This window comes from Uloborus diversus, chromosome 7 (assembly GCF_026930045.1).
Source record: "Uloborus diversus isolate 005 chromosome 7, Udiv.v.3.1, whole genome shotgun sequence".
Lineage (NCBI taxonomy): Eukaryota > Metazoa > Arthropoda > Arachnida > Araneae > Uloboridae > Uloborus > Uloborus diversus.
The window spans coordinates 123,370,454-123,386,836 of record NC_072737.1 but is presented as its reverse complement, the minus strand read 5'-3'; the positions used below and the strand labels follow the sequence as shown (position 1 = coordinate 123,386,836).

At 34.5% G+C, this 16,383-nt stretch overlaps 1 protein-coding gene across 1 annotated transcript; it reads right to left on the bottom strand.

Annotated features, from left to right (window-relative positions):
• Positions 1 to 147: 147 nt before the first annotated feature.
• LOC129226866 (uncharacterized) lies at positions 148 to 10,830 on the bottom strand. The gene is made up of 2 exons (XM_054861495.1): positions 9,097 to 10,830; positions 148 to 156 (listed from the first exon to the last, which is right to left on the bottom strand). The coding sequence occupies exons 1-2, from the start codon at positions 10,828 to 10,830 to the stop codon at positions 148 to 150; spliced, it is 1,743 nt and encodes a 580-aa protein (XP_054717470.1).
• Positions 10,831 to 16,383: the final 5,553 nt, after the last annotated feature.

The following is a 16,383-nucleotide window of genomic DNA, read 5'->3' as shown; positions in this document are numbered from 1 at the left end:
TGTGTTTTAACATAAGCCGTGACAAATACAATAAAATTCATTTCCATAGTAACTATGTGTTGTGTGTTTGGGAAGTATTTGCTTCATGTAATTGAATCTCTTTACTACCAGTGCCATTGAATACAATATTCATTTTTATTAGTTGGTCTACAGGATCTGAAATACAGAAGTTTTTGTTTATAGCACTCAGTCTAAAGTCAAATTCTACTTAATGCTGGGTTCGTAATACTGGGAGGTCAAAAGGTTCAAATTCAATGGAAGTTTCAACGGAAAACAGCAAAAAAATCAGGGCCACCCAAATGTAAATACATCCATTTCTTAAAGCCATGGTGGGAGGCAATTAACCACCCCCTCACACCCTAAATGACGAGCCTAATCAGGTGGCAGCAAGTCGAGTCCCACTCACCACCCTACTCAATCAACCAATTTGGGTGGGATTCATTATGTTGAAGTTCTTTAAATTCTGAATTTGTGTCAAATGTTCTTCATCTTATATTTTCTATGTAAACCTTCTCGGTTCTCGCGCTTGCGACATTTTCCTTCAGCCTCTGTCACAAGTTATGTTCATCTGTCTACTGATTGAGTGTGCTGTCAAATATTCAAGTTATGGCAGGGCTTACGCTTTCAATGAATTTTAAACATCCATTTTAATGGTTTACTTATTTTTCCATTATGTTTAAAATGACTTGAGACTCACCATGTGGAGGTAGGAGCAAGTCTATTCCCCCCCCCCCCCACACACACACACATCCTAACCAACCAATCAATTTGTGTGTGCTTTTTCTGTTAAAGTTCTTTAAGTTCTGACGTAGTTTCAAATTTTTCATCAAAGATCTTGATCTGAATGTTGTCCACTTAATAGAACCATCTGTGTTTTTATGCCCGCAAACTTTTCTACCAGTCTGTCACAACTTTTACACATCTCTCTACTAACTGAGTATGGCACGGAAATTTCACCTTTTTGATGAAATTTCCCTACCCCGAGCACAGAAAAATTTCAACTATACTTCATTCCAGTTTATTTTGGCACTGGAGGGAAAGGTATGAGATGTGCGACTCCACATTGAGAAGTAGTTCTCGTAAATTTGGAGGTTTAAAAGGGTGTAAATTGACAAATGATGTGAAAAAAAATAGAGAATGTGTGTGGTTGTGTTAAATATATTTAATTTAAGGATTTGATAATGAAAGGAAAATCAAACCGCTGTAACTTGACTTCTGTCTTGGTGAAGACTTGAGTTTTGAAGGTCAACCTTGGCATGCTCCCCGTGGACCCGGCAAACTCTAGAACTTGCTTCTCCCCACTTCGTATCACATGGGGAAAAGCATCTGATTGTCATTATGACTCTTAAATGAGCATCTCCACAATGTGGTCAAAGTATTTCCGTCTGGTCTGTTGTCATTTATGCTTTCCATTGTTATTTCCAAGCAATTGAACATATTTTTTAAAAAAAATTCCGTGAGTAAGAAATAAAAAATAAAATGAAAACATTAGTTTTCAATTATTTACTTGCTGCAATTACAAATACATTGGTTTTTTTTTCTTTGAATTTGAGATTTATTACTTGGTAGTTTTAAATAGCTTTCGTTTTTTACATAAAAAACCCGAACTTCAAGAAAATTGTGAAAAAAATATAAAAAACGCGAATTTTGTTTGAATGTAACAAATACTTGTCACGTGAAAGGGTGCATTACAAATCCTTGTTACGGCGAAAGTCTTTTTTGGATCGTTTGAAAGTTTATGGAGGGGGGAAAAAATAACCCTCTCACGTATGTACAGATATATTTCTCTCATTTGGAAAAAGAGTACCACAATACGAAACTTTTAATTTTCTTTTTTTTTTCACTTGAAGGTCTTCAAAAGACGTTATCTTCTTTGGAAAATAATGACAGATTTTTTGTTCGAATATTAACCACTAGAGAGCACAGCAAACTTACTTTTCTTAATGCAAATGGCCTGAAGAGTTCAACTTCAAAAGCTCTTCCTGTAAAATTTCTTTTTTTCGTATTGTGGCACTCTCCTTCCAAGTGAGCGGTATATATTCCCAATTAATGGAGAGGAAATGCTGGATGAAGAAGTTTTACATTTTCATTTTAGAAACTTACACATCTCCCTCGAAATTATTCTGCCCCCCCCCCCCCCGCTCCAGGCATAGGCGTTGGAGCTGGGTGAGTTTGAGCTCCCCCTGGAATATTTCAGACCGGCTCAGCTCCCCCGGAAAAATTCTCGCACAGTAGCTTTCTGTCATACATTTTTTACCTCAAACCTGTTTCAAAAATGTGATCTGCCTTTTCAAAGAATTTCCACCCAATAAGCAACAAAATCAGGGGACAGACGGAGTGGTCAGTGCACTTGAGTCCACCTTCACCCTTTTTCTCACTGTTTACACATCTCTTGATTGCCGGAAGAAGATTAAAATAATTTTAGACAAGCTATCCTACCGGCTACGGAAAAGTGGGCTTTGCCCCGCGGCCTGCAAAAATCAGTACCAGTACCATACCAATAGGGGTTTGCTCCCCACTTTGAGCTCGTGTTTCGAGAGCGGCATCGCAGTTTAGTTCACATTCTTATTAGTTTTGCCTCGCATACCGTTTTTTTTGTCGCGTGATCACAAAAGAATAGTGAGTCAGTTTTGCATTTAAATATGAATAATATGGAATGTGATACAGACATAACTATAAAAAAGGTTACTAAGGTAAGCAACTTGTTCAAATCAAGTGATTTCAACTTTCCAAAAAACTTATCTCATTTTAAGATATCTGACTTCTTAGGCACAATATAAAGAATTTCCAGCGGAGTCCTTTGAAACTGGTTGATTGAAATAAACTTGCAAAATTTTACGTGAAAGTTAAACTCAAAGACCAATTGGTATTGTTCTTTATTCATTGCAATTACCTACATTAAAAAATAAATAAAGAACTCGGGGAGGGGGGGGATCCCCATTTACAAACAAATTTTTTTATTTATTTTTTACTCCGTCGTTTATTTCTCTGTTTGATCATTTTTCACTCCTTCATAAAAAGTTAAGCCCCGAACAAAGAAAATTCTTTAAAGAATTCCCGAAAGTCTAATTATGTAGTTACAAAACAATGAACAGTCCTAAACTAATTCTCGAGGGATCATGAACGTACATATATTTCGGGTTTAAATTCTATGTTTCGATCAAAAGGTACATCAGATCGCAAAAATGTCATTGTTCGATGATCTATCGAAACCGAAAGTAATCTGTTGCCAGATAGAGAACCCGTAGCGCCCGAAATAGATATTATTCAAACAAATTTTTTATTTATTTTTTGATGGGAAATATCAAAAGAAACAACATAAATCAGCGGCATACTCAGAAATTAATTTTGGGGGCGCAAATCATTGCTGTGATAAAAAAAAACGCATTTTTTAAAACTATCCCACTGTAAAAAATTTAAAAAAAAAAAAAAAAATATGCCCGTTACTTTGTTTCATTTTAAACCGTCAGGGATAGATTTTTTTCATGAAGTTATAAAATTGCAAAGATAAGTATCATTCAAAGAATACTAAAGTTACTTACACTACAGGAACAAAAATTCACATAAATCAAAATCGGTGAAATCTTTATTATTATAATATTCTTAAAATCTTTCAATGATTATAAAAACAGTTACCATGTAAAAATCTGTTTTGAAAGGTGCGAGTTTATTGAAATGAAAAATTTTGAACATAATACTTTACGAAGTTAGAGTTATTCATATTTTTTGCTTTCCTAATTTAAGATGTTTTTTGTCACTTACAGATATATTTTCATGCCAAAATTGTAACTTTTCATTTATTATTTTTCATTTATTAAAAAATCTACAATATTTTAGTTTCTCTCAAAGACTTTTACTAAAATTTATCTGAATAATAAAATATATAACGAACACTTCATTTTAACACATTTCTAATACATAAAAAGTAGTCGAAAACTTTGTACTGCATAGTGAATAAAATATGACAACGTATATAAAGTACAAATTGATAATGGAAAAAGGTTAAAAAAAGAGCAGCTGTTAAGAGCTGTCATCCAAGATACGTGACAAAAAGTTGTAATGATTGAACAGGAGCTTTTTGATTTACATTTACGTGTTTCTAATTCCAGTCGTCATTTTGAATTTTTTGACAGGAGGTCTTGGCAGAGAGCTGCTTTTTATTCAAACAAACACAAATCAGTACTTAATAAAAAGTTAACCAGTTTATGTAAAGTTTCTTCTAATCTTACAACGTATAACTTACCAAAAGTTAATGTTAATGCTGTCGTCAATCTTTCAGATGTTTCCTTATATTCTGTTCAAGTTAATGCTTTAAAATTCAATAGTAATTTTGCGGCTCCATCTAAACGACTCCATCGTTTCCTCTTTTAATTGCTCCGGTCGAAAAGGCCTTTAAATTTAGTACTTTAACTTCCACACAGAAGGATTCAATCCGTCAGCTCATTTCTAACAACATCAACTTCAATTCACAGTTCCATAACAACAAGCTTCCTTATATATTATTTCTGTAGCCTGTTTTTGGTTTCTACGCCAGATCTTCCTCAATTCTTGATCGATTTCTTTGATTTACGCCTTATTTTAAAGCTAATGGTGCTGGCTACTGACGAAAAATAGACCCACGATCTAAAAATTGTTTTTTTCATCCGAAAAACCTGTTTTAAAGAACCAGAATGAGGTTTTCGGTTAAACTTATAACTTTAATTTGCGCTATGACCGACCGAGCTAAATAGCATGATCGGCAGAGCGTTCTCTTCGTAACCAGGAGAATGCGTGTTCGGGCCCACGTCCGGACAATCTGCAACAAAAAGTTAGAGAAATATCGCGTATTACATGAACCCTTAATTAAGTGAATAACAACTATGAAGGAATAGAATAAATAAGAAGGAAACGCTCCTTGCTGATATGAAAACTTGAAGTGACTTTGTGCTAAATTACTTCGGAATTGTACGTTTTTTTTTTTCTTTTTAAGCTTTGGCTCTAGTAAGAAAATTAAAGCATAATGTAAGCGAAAATATAAGTAACAGGTTTAAGATTTCAGACTACAATAAAATTGTTTTTTGTTCAGAAAAAAATAATAAATCGTATATTGAAATATATATTCTTCTAATGAGTTTTTGACTCTTTGTACAAATAAAAAAATTACTACCTCAATTGGAAGGGTAAAATATATATTTTTTCTTCTTTTTGCAAAAAAACAAATAGCTTATCACATTTTTACTACATTCGAAAAGCTACGCTTAAAAAAGAGCATAGTTTAATTTATTTTGTATTTTAACCGTGCTGTTAAATGATGAACACGTGCTGCCATCTAAGTCATAACGGTTCAAGCAGCCTGCGGTAACAAATTGTAAAAATTTTCAAAAATAAAACCATTTTTCTTCAATATCTTATCTTATATATTATTCCCCTCTCATTTTAAAACTTATCAGGCTGGCTAATGACGAAAAATAGACTTACGGTCAAAAAATCAAGTTTTCGAAAACATCTCTTGCTGTTTCAAAACCTTGATGCCTGCAGTTCTTATGAATTTCTTTTTTTTTTTTTTTTTTTTTTTTTTTCAGTAAAGTTCTAATGCAGTTTTCCAATTTTTTACGTCGCTTTCGGCAAAAAAAAAAAAAAAAAAAAAAAAAGCCTGTGTGTGTGTGTTCATATTTTAATAGAGCTTAAAAGCACCGGACTTAGTTGTTCGGTTAAACTGATAAGTTTTTTTCGGTAGAGCGTTCGGCTATAAACTATCTGAACTTCGGGCAAGCTTGGTCTGTCCGACATAATATCAAATTTATATTAGTATTACGCATTACATGTACACATAACATACACACGTAATAAAATAAATGCAGTGGGAATGCTACTTGGTGTTTTGACTCCTTTATGCAGGCTGCAGTTATCATTCGGATAAGTTGACTGTTAATCGAAAGGTGTTTTTCCCTTTTTTTAAGCTTTGACTACATCCAGACCACTCAGCATAATGTAAGCATAAAAAAGTATTAGAATTACCTAAAGGAAATCCTTTTTGCGCAGAAAAACATTTTCATTGTATGCTGAAATGTAGATGTTTCCAATAGCAATGTTCGACCTTTTGTACAAATGAAAAAATACTCCGCCAAATTAAAACTACGAGTTTCACTCAGTAAACCTTTAATTTTTTATTCGCGCGAATACGATATAAAGCATTAAAATTATTATCAGCTTCATTAGCAAGAAATCATTTTCTACTCCTCTGCTTTCTGCTGAAAAAAAAAAAAAACATTTTGTCTACGTTCGAAAAATCACACTTAAAAAACGGACTCAATTCAACTGGTTTTGTTTCTGAATTTTAAGTGTTCGATTAAAAGAGAAACATGTGCGGGCATTTAAGCCGTAACGGTTAAAGCAACCTTCTATGTGAAATAGTTCAATATTCAAAGATAAAAACACTTATTTTCAGTCTAATTTATTACTTCTCTAGAATGTTTGTTTTAATCGCTACGTGAGATCTTCGTCATTCTTTATTCAAATTCCATGCTTTACGAATAATTTTAAATCGTATCATGCTGGTTAATGACAAAACATGGAAGCATGATCTTATTATTATTATTATTATTATTATTTTTTTTTTTTTGGCAAAAAGCTTTTTTGCTGTTTTTTACTACGCATTCCTTCAATGAATAGCTTTCAAAAAGGAAGGCGCACATACTAGGTTTGTTGGGGTCGGGTTGTTAATCAGACTGGCGCCAATTCGAATCCGTGCCAATAAATATCTCTTTAATGTTTCTTTTTTTCCCGTCAGATGCTCACATGGGCAGGACTGTATTTGCCACAACCTGTTTTTTCACATGCACAATTATTGCTTTTTCACGAGTCACTACTCAGCCACACTTTTAATGATATTTATGTTTGCATTGAAAATATGTACGACCAAAAGGTGAACGATGATCAAATTATCACTAAGTTGTATTTAACGAGGTTTTGTTACTGATTGTCCGAAAAACTCTAATCGGACTTCGAATCAGTACACTCGTAACACATATCGCACAAATACATTTATTCACAGGACACAGCACATAACAAGAAAATATTTACACAAGACATAATTTCATAGCAAATTTGCCTAACTAATGCTCAAAACTCGAAAATAAAACTCAATAACTCAAAATGAAACTCAATAACTCACTATTTCATTTTATAAAATCTCTCAAGTGTTTCTCGCTTCTCAATAGTCTAAATACGCCATCCAAACTAACATTTTTAAACAAACTAACATTTTTTCAACTCTAATCACCAAAACTCTTATCGCACGCACATTCTAAAGATATTTTGTTGCCAGCTCTCAGAAAACAAAAACTAAATAAAAACAATTTCAATTACGCATTTCACTAGTAAAATACAATAAAATCATTATAACGAGGAATCTCTTAACATTCTCCCACCTTGCAATATGAAATTTACTAATTTGTATTGCAACACAAAACCTAAGAAATATCAATTAGATCAAAGAAATTATAACAGTTCAAATGAAACAGAGGTTTACATCTTTAAACGTTCAGGTACTCTAATCTTTCTCCCATATCTGGTTTCTTTCAAAAGGGGCCGAGTGTTGTTAGATGTTTCTTCTCCCACAAACACGTCTGAAGGTATCCCAGGCTCTTTTCTCGTTCCTGAGAAAAAGGTTGTTTCTTCAGAGGTCTCTTTGACCAGCGAAAGTAATTTCAAAGAACTAACTTCAGTCGCAGATAGTTCTAAGGGATATAGTCTTTGAAATGGCCGCAGGCTCTCTCCTTGTTGTGTCTTTACTCTGGCTACTCTGGAATGGCCATCTGCTCCAGGATAGATTTTTATTACTACTCCAAGAGGCCAGTCATTACGCTTGGATCCGTCACTCCCTATTAAAACGATATCACCAACTTCTAATGAGTTAACTTTCCTATAGCCTTGGTTAATTAGAAGTGCAAAATATTCATTTCTAAATCTTTGTCGTAAGTCTTCTCTTAATTTCTGTAGATATTTGGACCTTCTTGTCAACAAGGTTCTGTCTACCACATCTAGATCAGCATTTTCAATCTTGGTGCAGTTGTCACTTACCAGAAACATAGCCGGAGTTAAGGGCATCAGTTGATCTGGTGAACTTGATATGTATGTCAACGGTCTCGAGTTGATGATTGCTTCACAGTCGCATAATATTGTTGAAAGCTCCTCGTAGTTAACAGAAGATTTACCTAGCATTTTTCTTAAAAGGCCTTTCAGCATCCCAACCATGCGCTCCCACCAACCACCCCACCAGGCAGCGGTTGGTGGAATGAACTTCCAAGAAATCTGTCTTGTGGTGGAATAAGAGCTTATTTTATTCCAGTCGAGCGTCTTTAGCACATTGTTCGTTCCAACAAAACTCATGCCGTTGTCGGTGTAGAGAACAGCAATTCTTCCTCTTCGAGCTACGAATCGTCTTAATGCTAAGATGAATGACTCTGTTGACATTGACTTAACTAGCTCAAAATGTACAGCTCGGTAAACCGCACATGTAAATAAAATGATCCAGGCCTTTTCTCCTGATCGCAAATACAAAGGCCCGGCATAATCAGCCCCGGAAACTTCAAAAACACCTGCATGGGTGACTCTGTCTCTTGGTAATGGGGCGAATGGCACTTCCAGAGGTTTAGCTGTATGGCGTTTACATATAACACAGTTAGAAATCACTTGCTTAGCTAACTTCCTGACGCCTAATATCCAATATTTTTCTCTTAATCTCACTAATAAAGTAGACAGTCCTGCGTGGAAAGATTTTTTATGTTCTTCAGTCACCATTTTCAATACCGCTTTATGTTTTGAAGGTAACAGAATAGGACTCTTAAACTCTTCTGTTTCCTCACAATCAAACAATCTTGTTTGTAATCGTAGTAATCCATCCTTATCTTTGAATGTTTGCAGCTTCTGCAAACGATTATCTTCATGAAATTGCTCTGACTGTATTTGCCTCATAAGTGCAATTTCAGCTCTGTTGTACTCATCAGTTGTCAACTCTCCTATTATCTTATTCTGACTGGAAATATTGTGATAAAATCTATAGATCCATCCAATTGTTCTGATTGTCTTCGTATAACTTGAAAATCGGTCACTTACAATGTTATCTGTGCATTGCACGTTGACCATAGATGATACCACGCCTCTCTTTCTTTCACTTTGAATTTCTTCTTCATCAACACAAAATTCGTCTTTTGGCCATTCTTCCGATGAGAAATACAACCATTGCGGACCTTCCCACCATTTTGACGAAAGAAGTTGACGAGCAGAACAACCTCTACTCGGAAGATCTGCTGGATTTAGTGATCCTGGGACGAACCGCCATGCATTCAAAGGAGTCAAGGATCTAATTTCCTGCACTCGGTTTTGTACAAACACTCCCCACGGCCCTTCTCTTCTCAACCATGAAAGAACTGTAGTAGAATCAGTCCAAAACACAATTTTCTCTTTTTTGAATTCTTTCAGAACTTCTACAGAAAGACGTGCTAAAATTGTGGCTCCAAGAAGCTCTAATCTTGCTATAGTCGTCTCTTTCTTTCCACAAGGTGCAATCCGAGATTTGGCTCTTAGCAGATGAACAGCTACTGAATCATTCAAACAAATTTTTATAAAAACAACAGCTGAATAGGCAGACTTACTAGCGTCGCAGAAAAAATGTAAACTATCAATTACGTATTCGCATTGCAACCATCTAGTTATCTTCAATTCTTTCAAAGTCTCCAAATTTTTCAACCATTTCAAGAATTCTTCTTTAGTATTTGTATCTACTTCTTGATCCCATGTTAATTTGCATTCCCATAACCTCTGCAGCAAAAGTTTTGGCAGTAAAGTAACTGGACAGGCTATGCCTAAAGGATCAAACGTTTTATGTGCAGCAGATAAAATTGACCTCTTAGAAGTTTTCATCGAAGAGGTATCAGTATCATGTGATAACTTTAAACTGAGGGTATCATTTCCACGGTCCCACATCATTCCTAGCACATTCGTGGGTTCTGAAACTTGACAGCGGGAATCCGAGTACTCCCACCCTCGTAATTCAAATTTTCTTTCCATTAATATTTCTGTAGCGGCTTGTATAAATTTATGCAACTGAGCTTCATCCTTTACGCTAACAAGACAATTGTCCACATAAAAACTGTTAGCAAGTTCTTCTACAGTTTCAACGGGATATTTCGAGGACTCAGCTCTTGCCTCTTCTAGTGCTGATTCTAAATGATACTGAACCACAGATCCGAGTAAAAAAGGGCTACACGAAGCACCGAATATTACACGACAGTGCCTGAAATACTTTAGCTCAGACTTATCGTTGTACCAGAGGAATCTCAGATAATTTTTGTCCCTTTCAGATACACGGATTTGCAGAAACGCTTTACATATATCAGCAGTAACCCCTATTTTATACATACGAAAGCGTGTTAATATTGATGGAATGAATTCAATAAGGTTCATACCCTTTTCAAGGCAGTCATTTAGACTTGGTGAAGATCTCGACTTAGCGGAAGCATCGAATACTGGCCTAATGCGAGTCGTACTATTTTCTTTGACAACAGGCCGATGTGGTAAATACTGCGATGGTTCTTGAATTTCATTATAAGGAACCTCTTCAATTATTCCCTCCTTTTCCCATTCTTTGAAAACCAGGTCATAATCCTCATACAAATTTTTCGCTTTTAAGTTCTTTACTGTGTTGTTCAGTCTCTTCAAAGCCAATTCAAAATTTTCAGGCAGAGGGGGATGTTCACTCAACCAAGGCAAATCAACGATAAACCTTCCTTCATCGTCTATTCTAACAGTTCTCAAAAAAATGTTCTTTAGCTGCTGCATGCAATTCATCTTGCGTTTTCTTCTCAGATGGATCCAGTATACCGATCGTTTCCAGTGACCACAAGTTTGATATACAAGTATCATTACAAATCATACTCGTTACAAGTAATGCAGTGCTCTCTCGAGATTCTAAACTAGAGTTCTTCCCCATTAGTGTCCACCCTAGTTTAGTTTCAATTGCGGCAAGGCCACTAGGAAGTAATTTATAACCACCTGTCATCAGTTTTCCCGCAACGTCTGCTCCTATCAAAATTTCAATAGGGGCTCTACTATCATCCTCAATATGAATATTTAAGTCACAGAGTTCTTTTATACAGAGTTCATTTGTAGGTGGCTTTGTTTCACATATGACTGGTTGACTCAAAACGTCAAAATTGCAGTTATAATTACCGTTAGCACTAGTTAAATACAATTTAAAAACTTCATGTTTACACATACCAGAATTTTTTCCTCCGAAAAGTGCATGTTTGAGACACTCTGAACCCAGGACTTCGTACTTCATCTCCTTTGCCGTATCCTTTAGAATGTATGACCTCTGGGATGCAGAATCAAAAATTGCTCTCGCTTTACGGCTCTTTCCGTTTCCTCTTATGATTACTATTAGGGTTTGCAACATCACTTTTGGTGACATTGAAATGTTTGCGAGAGCTGAATCTTGCTTTGGAGTTTCTTCTAATGCAACAACTCTTTCAGAAGACGAAGGTAAATGCGGTTGGCCACTTCTGCACAGCAAAATATGATGTCTTCTTCCACAATTAGCACATCCAGCTTTCACATTGCATTGACGAACTTGATGTCCTGTTTTGAGACATAGAAAACAGCAGTGAGATTTTCCAACTAGTAATTCTCTCTCTTTAAGCGGTATTTTCCCTGCTTTTATGCAATCATTCGAATCATGGTGATTGCCGCAAAAAATACACAGTTTCTGTTCCCGCGATGCAGTAAAAAGGTCAGCTGCTGTTGCTACTTGATCTCTATTCCCAAACTTTAATTTATTACCATTTTTCTTTTCAATGTGTAATTTACTGTTCTCTCGAGAAGTAGAGTTCACTTTAGGACAATCGAACGACTGAGAAGCCAAAATTATTCTGTCTTCAGCCTCTACCTCATCTTGTAGGAAATCCAAAATTGATCTCAAGTCGTTCGTCTCTTCAAACTGTGAACTCGATTCATTTTCTGTGGCAACCTCTCGCGTTCTCCGGTTTGTTGCTCGGCATCGTTCCCAAGCTCTCAAAGTTTCTTGTGGAAGTGATGATTCAATTAGAGGAAATAACATACAAGCATATTTGTCTCTAGTTACTCCTAGAGACTCTAATGCCCTCAATTTAGTCTCTAATAAGTCGTATAATACTCGAAGAGATTTGGTTTGAGCACTTTCTCTCTGAAGAACTAATGCTAATAGATCTCTTACATAGATCTGGATCAGCAACTCTTCTTTTCCAAATCTACTCTTTAGCTGATTTAATGCTTTTTCATAGCTATCTCCTCCAGGTGGGAAACTTTTAATTAAATCCTCAGCAATGCTACCTTTAACCATACTTTGTGACAAATAAGAAAACTTGTCATGTAGGTCCAAGTTGGGGTCTTTATCGATCTTTTGAAACTGTCCCCAATATCCGAGCCAGTTTCTTATATCTCCATTGAATGACGGGAGCCGTATCTTAGGATACCGTAACAGAGTATTTTTCTGCGATGTATTTGCACTTGAAACCGAAACAGAATCTTCTTTTTCACATGATGAAAGTTTTTTGAGTTCTTGTCCTAAAACGCGCCAACGATCAATATAAATCTCAGATTGATCGAACTCAGCATCACATTCTGTTTCTGAAATATTTTCATCGCAAAGATGATTTCTAACCTTGTATTCAGTCTCAATCATTAAAAGTGCTTTTTCTTCAATTACTTTAAGTTTAAGTAATTTATCTTCATCACTTAACCAAGCTTCTTCTGCATCAAATTCATTGCAAGCTTTCGTAAATAATCTCCTGTACTGTGTCCTGTTTTTCTTAAATTCATCCATTTTTTTTTCTCAGCACGATAATTAAATTTATTTTATTCAAACAGACGAAAGAGTCCTGTCCACGGACGCCAGATGTCCGAAAAACTCTAGTCGGACTTCGAATCAGTACACTCGTAACACATATCGCACAAATACATTTATTCACAGGACACAGCACATAACAAGAAAATATTTACACAATACATAATTTCATGGCAAATTTGCCTAACTAATGCTCAAAACTCGAAAATAAAACTCAATAACTCAAAATGAAACTCAATAACTCACTATTTCATTTTATAAAATCTCTCAAGTGTTTCTCGCTTCTCAATACTCAAAATACGCCATCCAAACTAACATTTTTCAACTCTAATCACCAAAACTCTTATCGCACGCACATTCTAAAGATATTTTGTTGCCAGCTCTCAGAAAACAAAAACTAAATAAAAACAATTTCAATTACGCATTTCACTAGTAAAATACAATAAAATTATTATAACGAGGAATCTCTTAACAAGACATATGCAATGTCCTGATATTTATTATCTAGTGCAGTAGTCTCCAAACTGTTGCATCCAAGGGTTGCATAACACATTTATGAAAGAGCTGCAAGTCAAAATGAAAATTTGGGAGAAAAAGATAAAGCACTTAAGTTGATTGACTAATATATGGATGCTTTACTTGCCAAATCGATTAACTTCATTAAACAAGAAGTCGAGAAAAGTGAGGAAGAATAGAGTGTTATCCATAGGAGTGGAACTCGAGTTACATTTTCTGCCATCACAGGATCAGAAATGTACTGAACCAAAACTTTAATATTAATTCACATGCTAAGCATTGATTAAGCACTTTTAAAGCAGAAATGAGGATTTTTTTTAAAGTGGAGTTAATCGATTTGGCAACTGAGGGATACATATATTAATCAAACTTTTTAAAGAAGAATTAAAATAATATATATATATATACGATTTCATCACTTATTGTTTCTGCAGAATGTTATTTCATCTCTTCAAATTAATTTATGAATTAAAGTAAATTCAATTTATAGACAGTGATTTGTGTTAATGTATTTTTACGTTTAAAGTTTTTTTTTTTTACATGCAGCGCATGAAGCGTTTCTTCAAGCTCAAATTTTCCAAAACTACTTTTTGAAATCACTATCAATCAAATTTCAGGCATGCTGATTTATTTCGCTACAAAACTATTTTTCATCTAATGGGGTGGTTTCCTTCAGTCAAAAGGGCTACTTTTAGTCATTAAAATGGATAGAATGAGCAAAAAAATTACATGAACTCAGAAAATACTTTCATTTTCCCAACAGTTTTTTTTTTAAATTAATTTTTTAAAATGTCCGATTTTTGATACAAGGCATGGTCTTTATGACGTCACAATGATGCAATTTGGCGCATCTTTCTACTACGTTTCCACGTTATGATAATCAAGCAGCGGATTAAAATTGCACTCTACGCTTGCTATCAACCATATCGTTGCCAATACACGTGAGTAAAGATGCGAATTAAATATTTTGTTCTGTGAATGGCAACATTGAATGGCATTTCATCATTTGTGATGTCACACGACAGAAGTGTAAACAATGAAAGCGCAACGATTTAAATAATATTTAAAAATATTAAACTTAAATAAGATCAAATTTATCAAAAAATGGTCAGATCCTATGTTTTTAAGCATGCTCTTTCAGAAAAAAAAAATTTTAAAATTTTGGAAACGACCCCATTGCTTTAATATTGAATAAAATTAGTCTTTAATATACAAGCAACTCAATAAAATGAAAAAAAAAAAAAAAAAAAAAAAAGATCCTTTAAGTCTCGCAAAAAAAAAAAAAAAAAAAAAAAAAAAAAATCCAATCTGATAAAGAAGCGAAAATTGTGTGTCGCGCTTCCAGGAAAAAGAAACAAAAGAACCTCCCCAGTGAATAATTAGGTAACGCTGAGCCAAGAGGGATACTTTTTACGCGATTTTCCGTAACTAAATGGAGAAAAAAAAAGTAACAACAATGAAGGTAAAAACATTGTTTCGTTCACTGGGTTTCAATGTGAATTTCATCACAACTCTAAAGGGGGAAACGCGGCTACGCGTGAAAACGGAATGAGTTTGAACTCTTCGTTTCACGGCTACAGTCACTGATAAGAAATAATGATTTACTGCCAGGCATAGCGGTATTTTTAAAAATCGTTCTGAAGTTTTTCTTTTTTTTTACACCGAAAACTGTGCCGCACAGAACATACTCACCAGGAGCGCCCCGAACTTTACTTTTTGGGAGGTAGGAAATTCTCAATTTGCCGAAAGGAACTCCGAATTTTGCAGAATGAAGATCATTTTGTCAAATGGAACTCAAAATTTCGCCAATTGGTAATAATTTTACCGAATGAAACTCTAAATTTCGCCGAATGATAACAATTTTGCCGAATGGAACTACAAATTTCGCCGTATGATGATAATTTTGCAGAATGGAACTTCAAATGCTGTTGTATGACTATAATTTTGCCGAAAGAACTCGAAATTTTGCTGAATGATGATAATTTTGCCTCATATAACATATAAACATACAAAAATCCGCTCTCTCTCTTTATAATATTAGTATAGATTATTATTATTATTATTATTATTATTATTATTTTTTGAAAAGCAAACAGCAGGATGTCATACAAAATGTCTTTCCGTACTGAGATAGTTGTTTTACCTAGTGAGAGGAACATATAGGAAATTACCGTATATGTTTCTTAAATTTTAGTGACAAAGAAAGTTTTTTTTTTTAAATTCCACCACAGTATATTTTGGCTGTATTATTGCATGATGTTTGACAATGATGCTCCTTTCACGGTCTATTTTGCCTTCATAAAAGAACACAATAATGTGTGTTATAAAAGAAGAAAAAAGTTAAAAGTAAAAAGAAAAAAAAAATATGCCAATCTGACTTTAAGATACTCTTGTATAGACGTTCATCCCGCTATTGATATAGAGATGAACAGTTTGTTTTCTTCAAAATGCATTTTTCAGTTCTAAAAAGGAGCAAAGTAGAAAGTTTATTATTATAAAGAATTCAAGAGCTGATGGGGTTGTTTCCGTCACTGAAAGAGCAAAAAGAAAAAAAAAAAAAAAAAAACATGGAGTGAGGGAAAAAACTTTTGTTTTCAAAGATTAATTAATTTTTTTAAAATGACCGATTTGTCAAACAAGGCATGGTCTTTATGGCGTCACAAGTGATGAACTTTGGCATGCTGAATTCTTATGCTTTCTCTCTACTGCGTTTCCAGATTATGATAATTAAGAAACGAATTAAATATTGCTCTCTACGCTTGCTATCAACCATTTCATTGTCAGAACATGTGAGTAAAGATGCGAACTAAATATTGCACTCTGCGCTAATGGCATCAGTGAATAGCATTTCATCACTTGTGATGTCATGTGCAAAAGCGTAAAAAATGAAATTAATCTGCACATTAATTAAAATAATGATCAAAAAATATTAAAATTTGTCAAATTACATATTTTAAAAATGGTCAAATCCTATGTTTTTAAACGTGCTCTTTCAGAAAAAAATA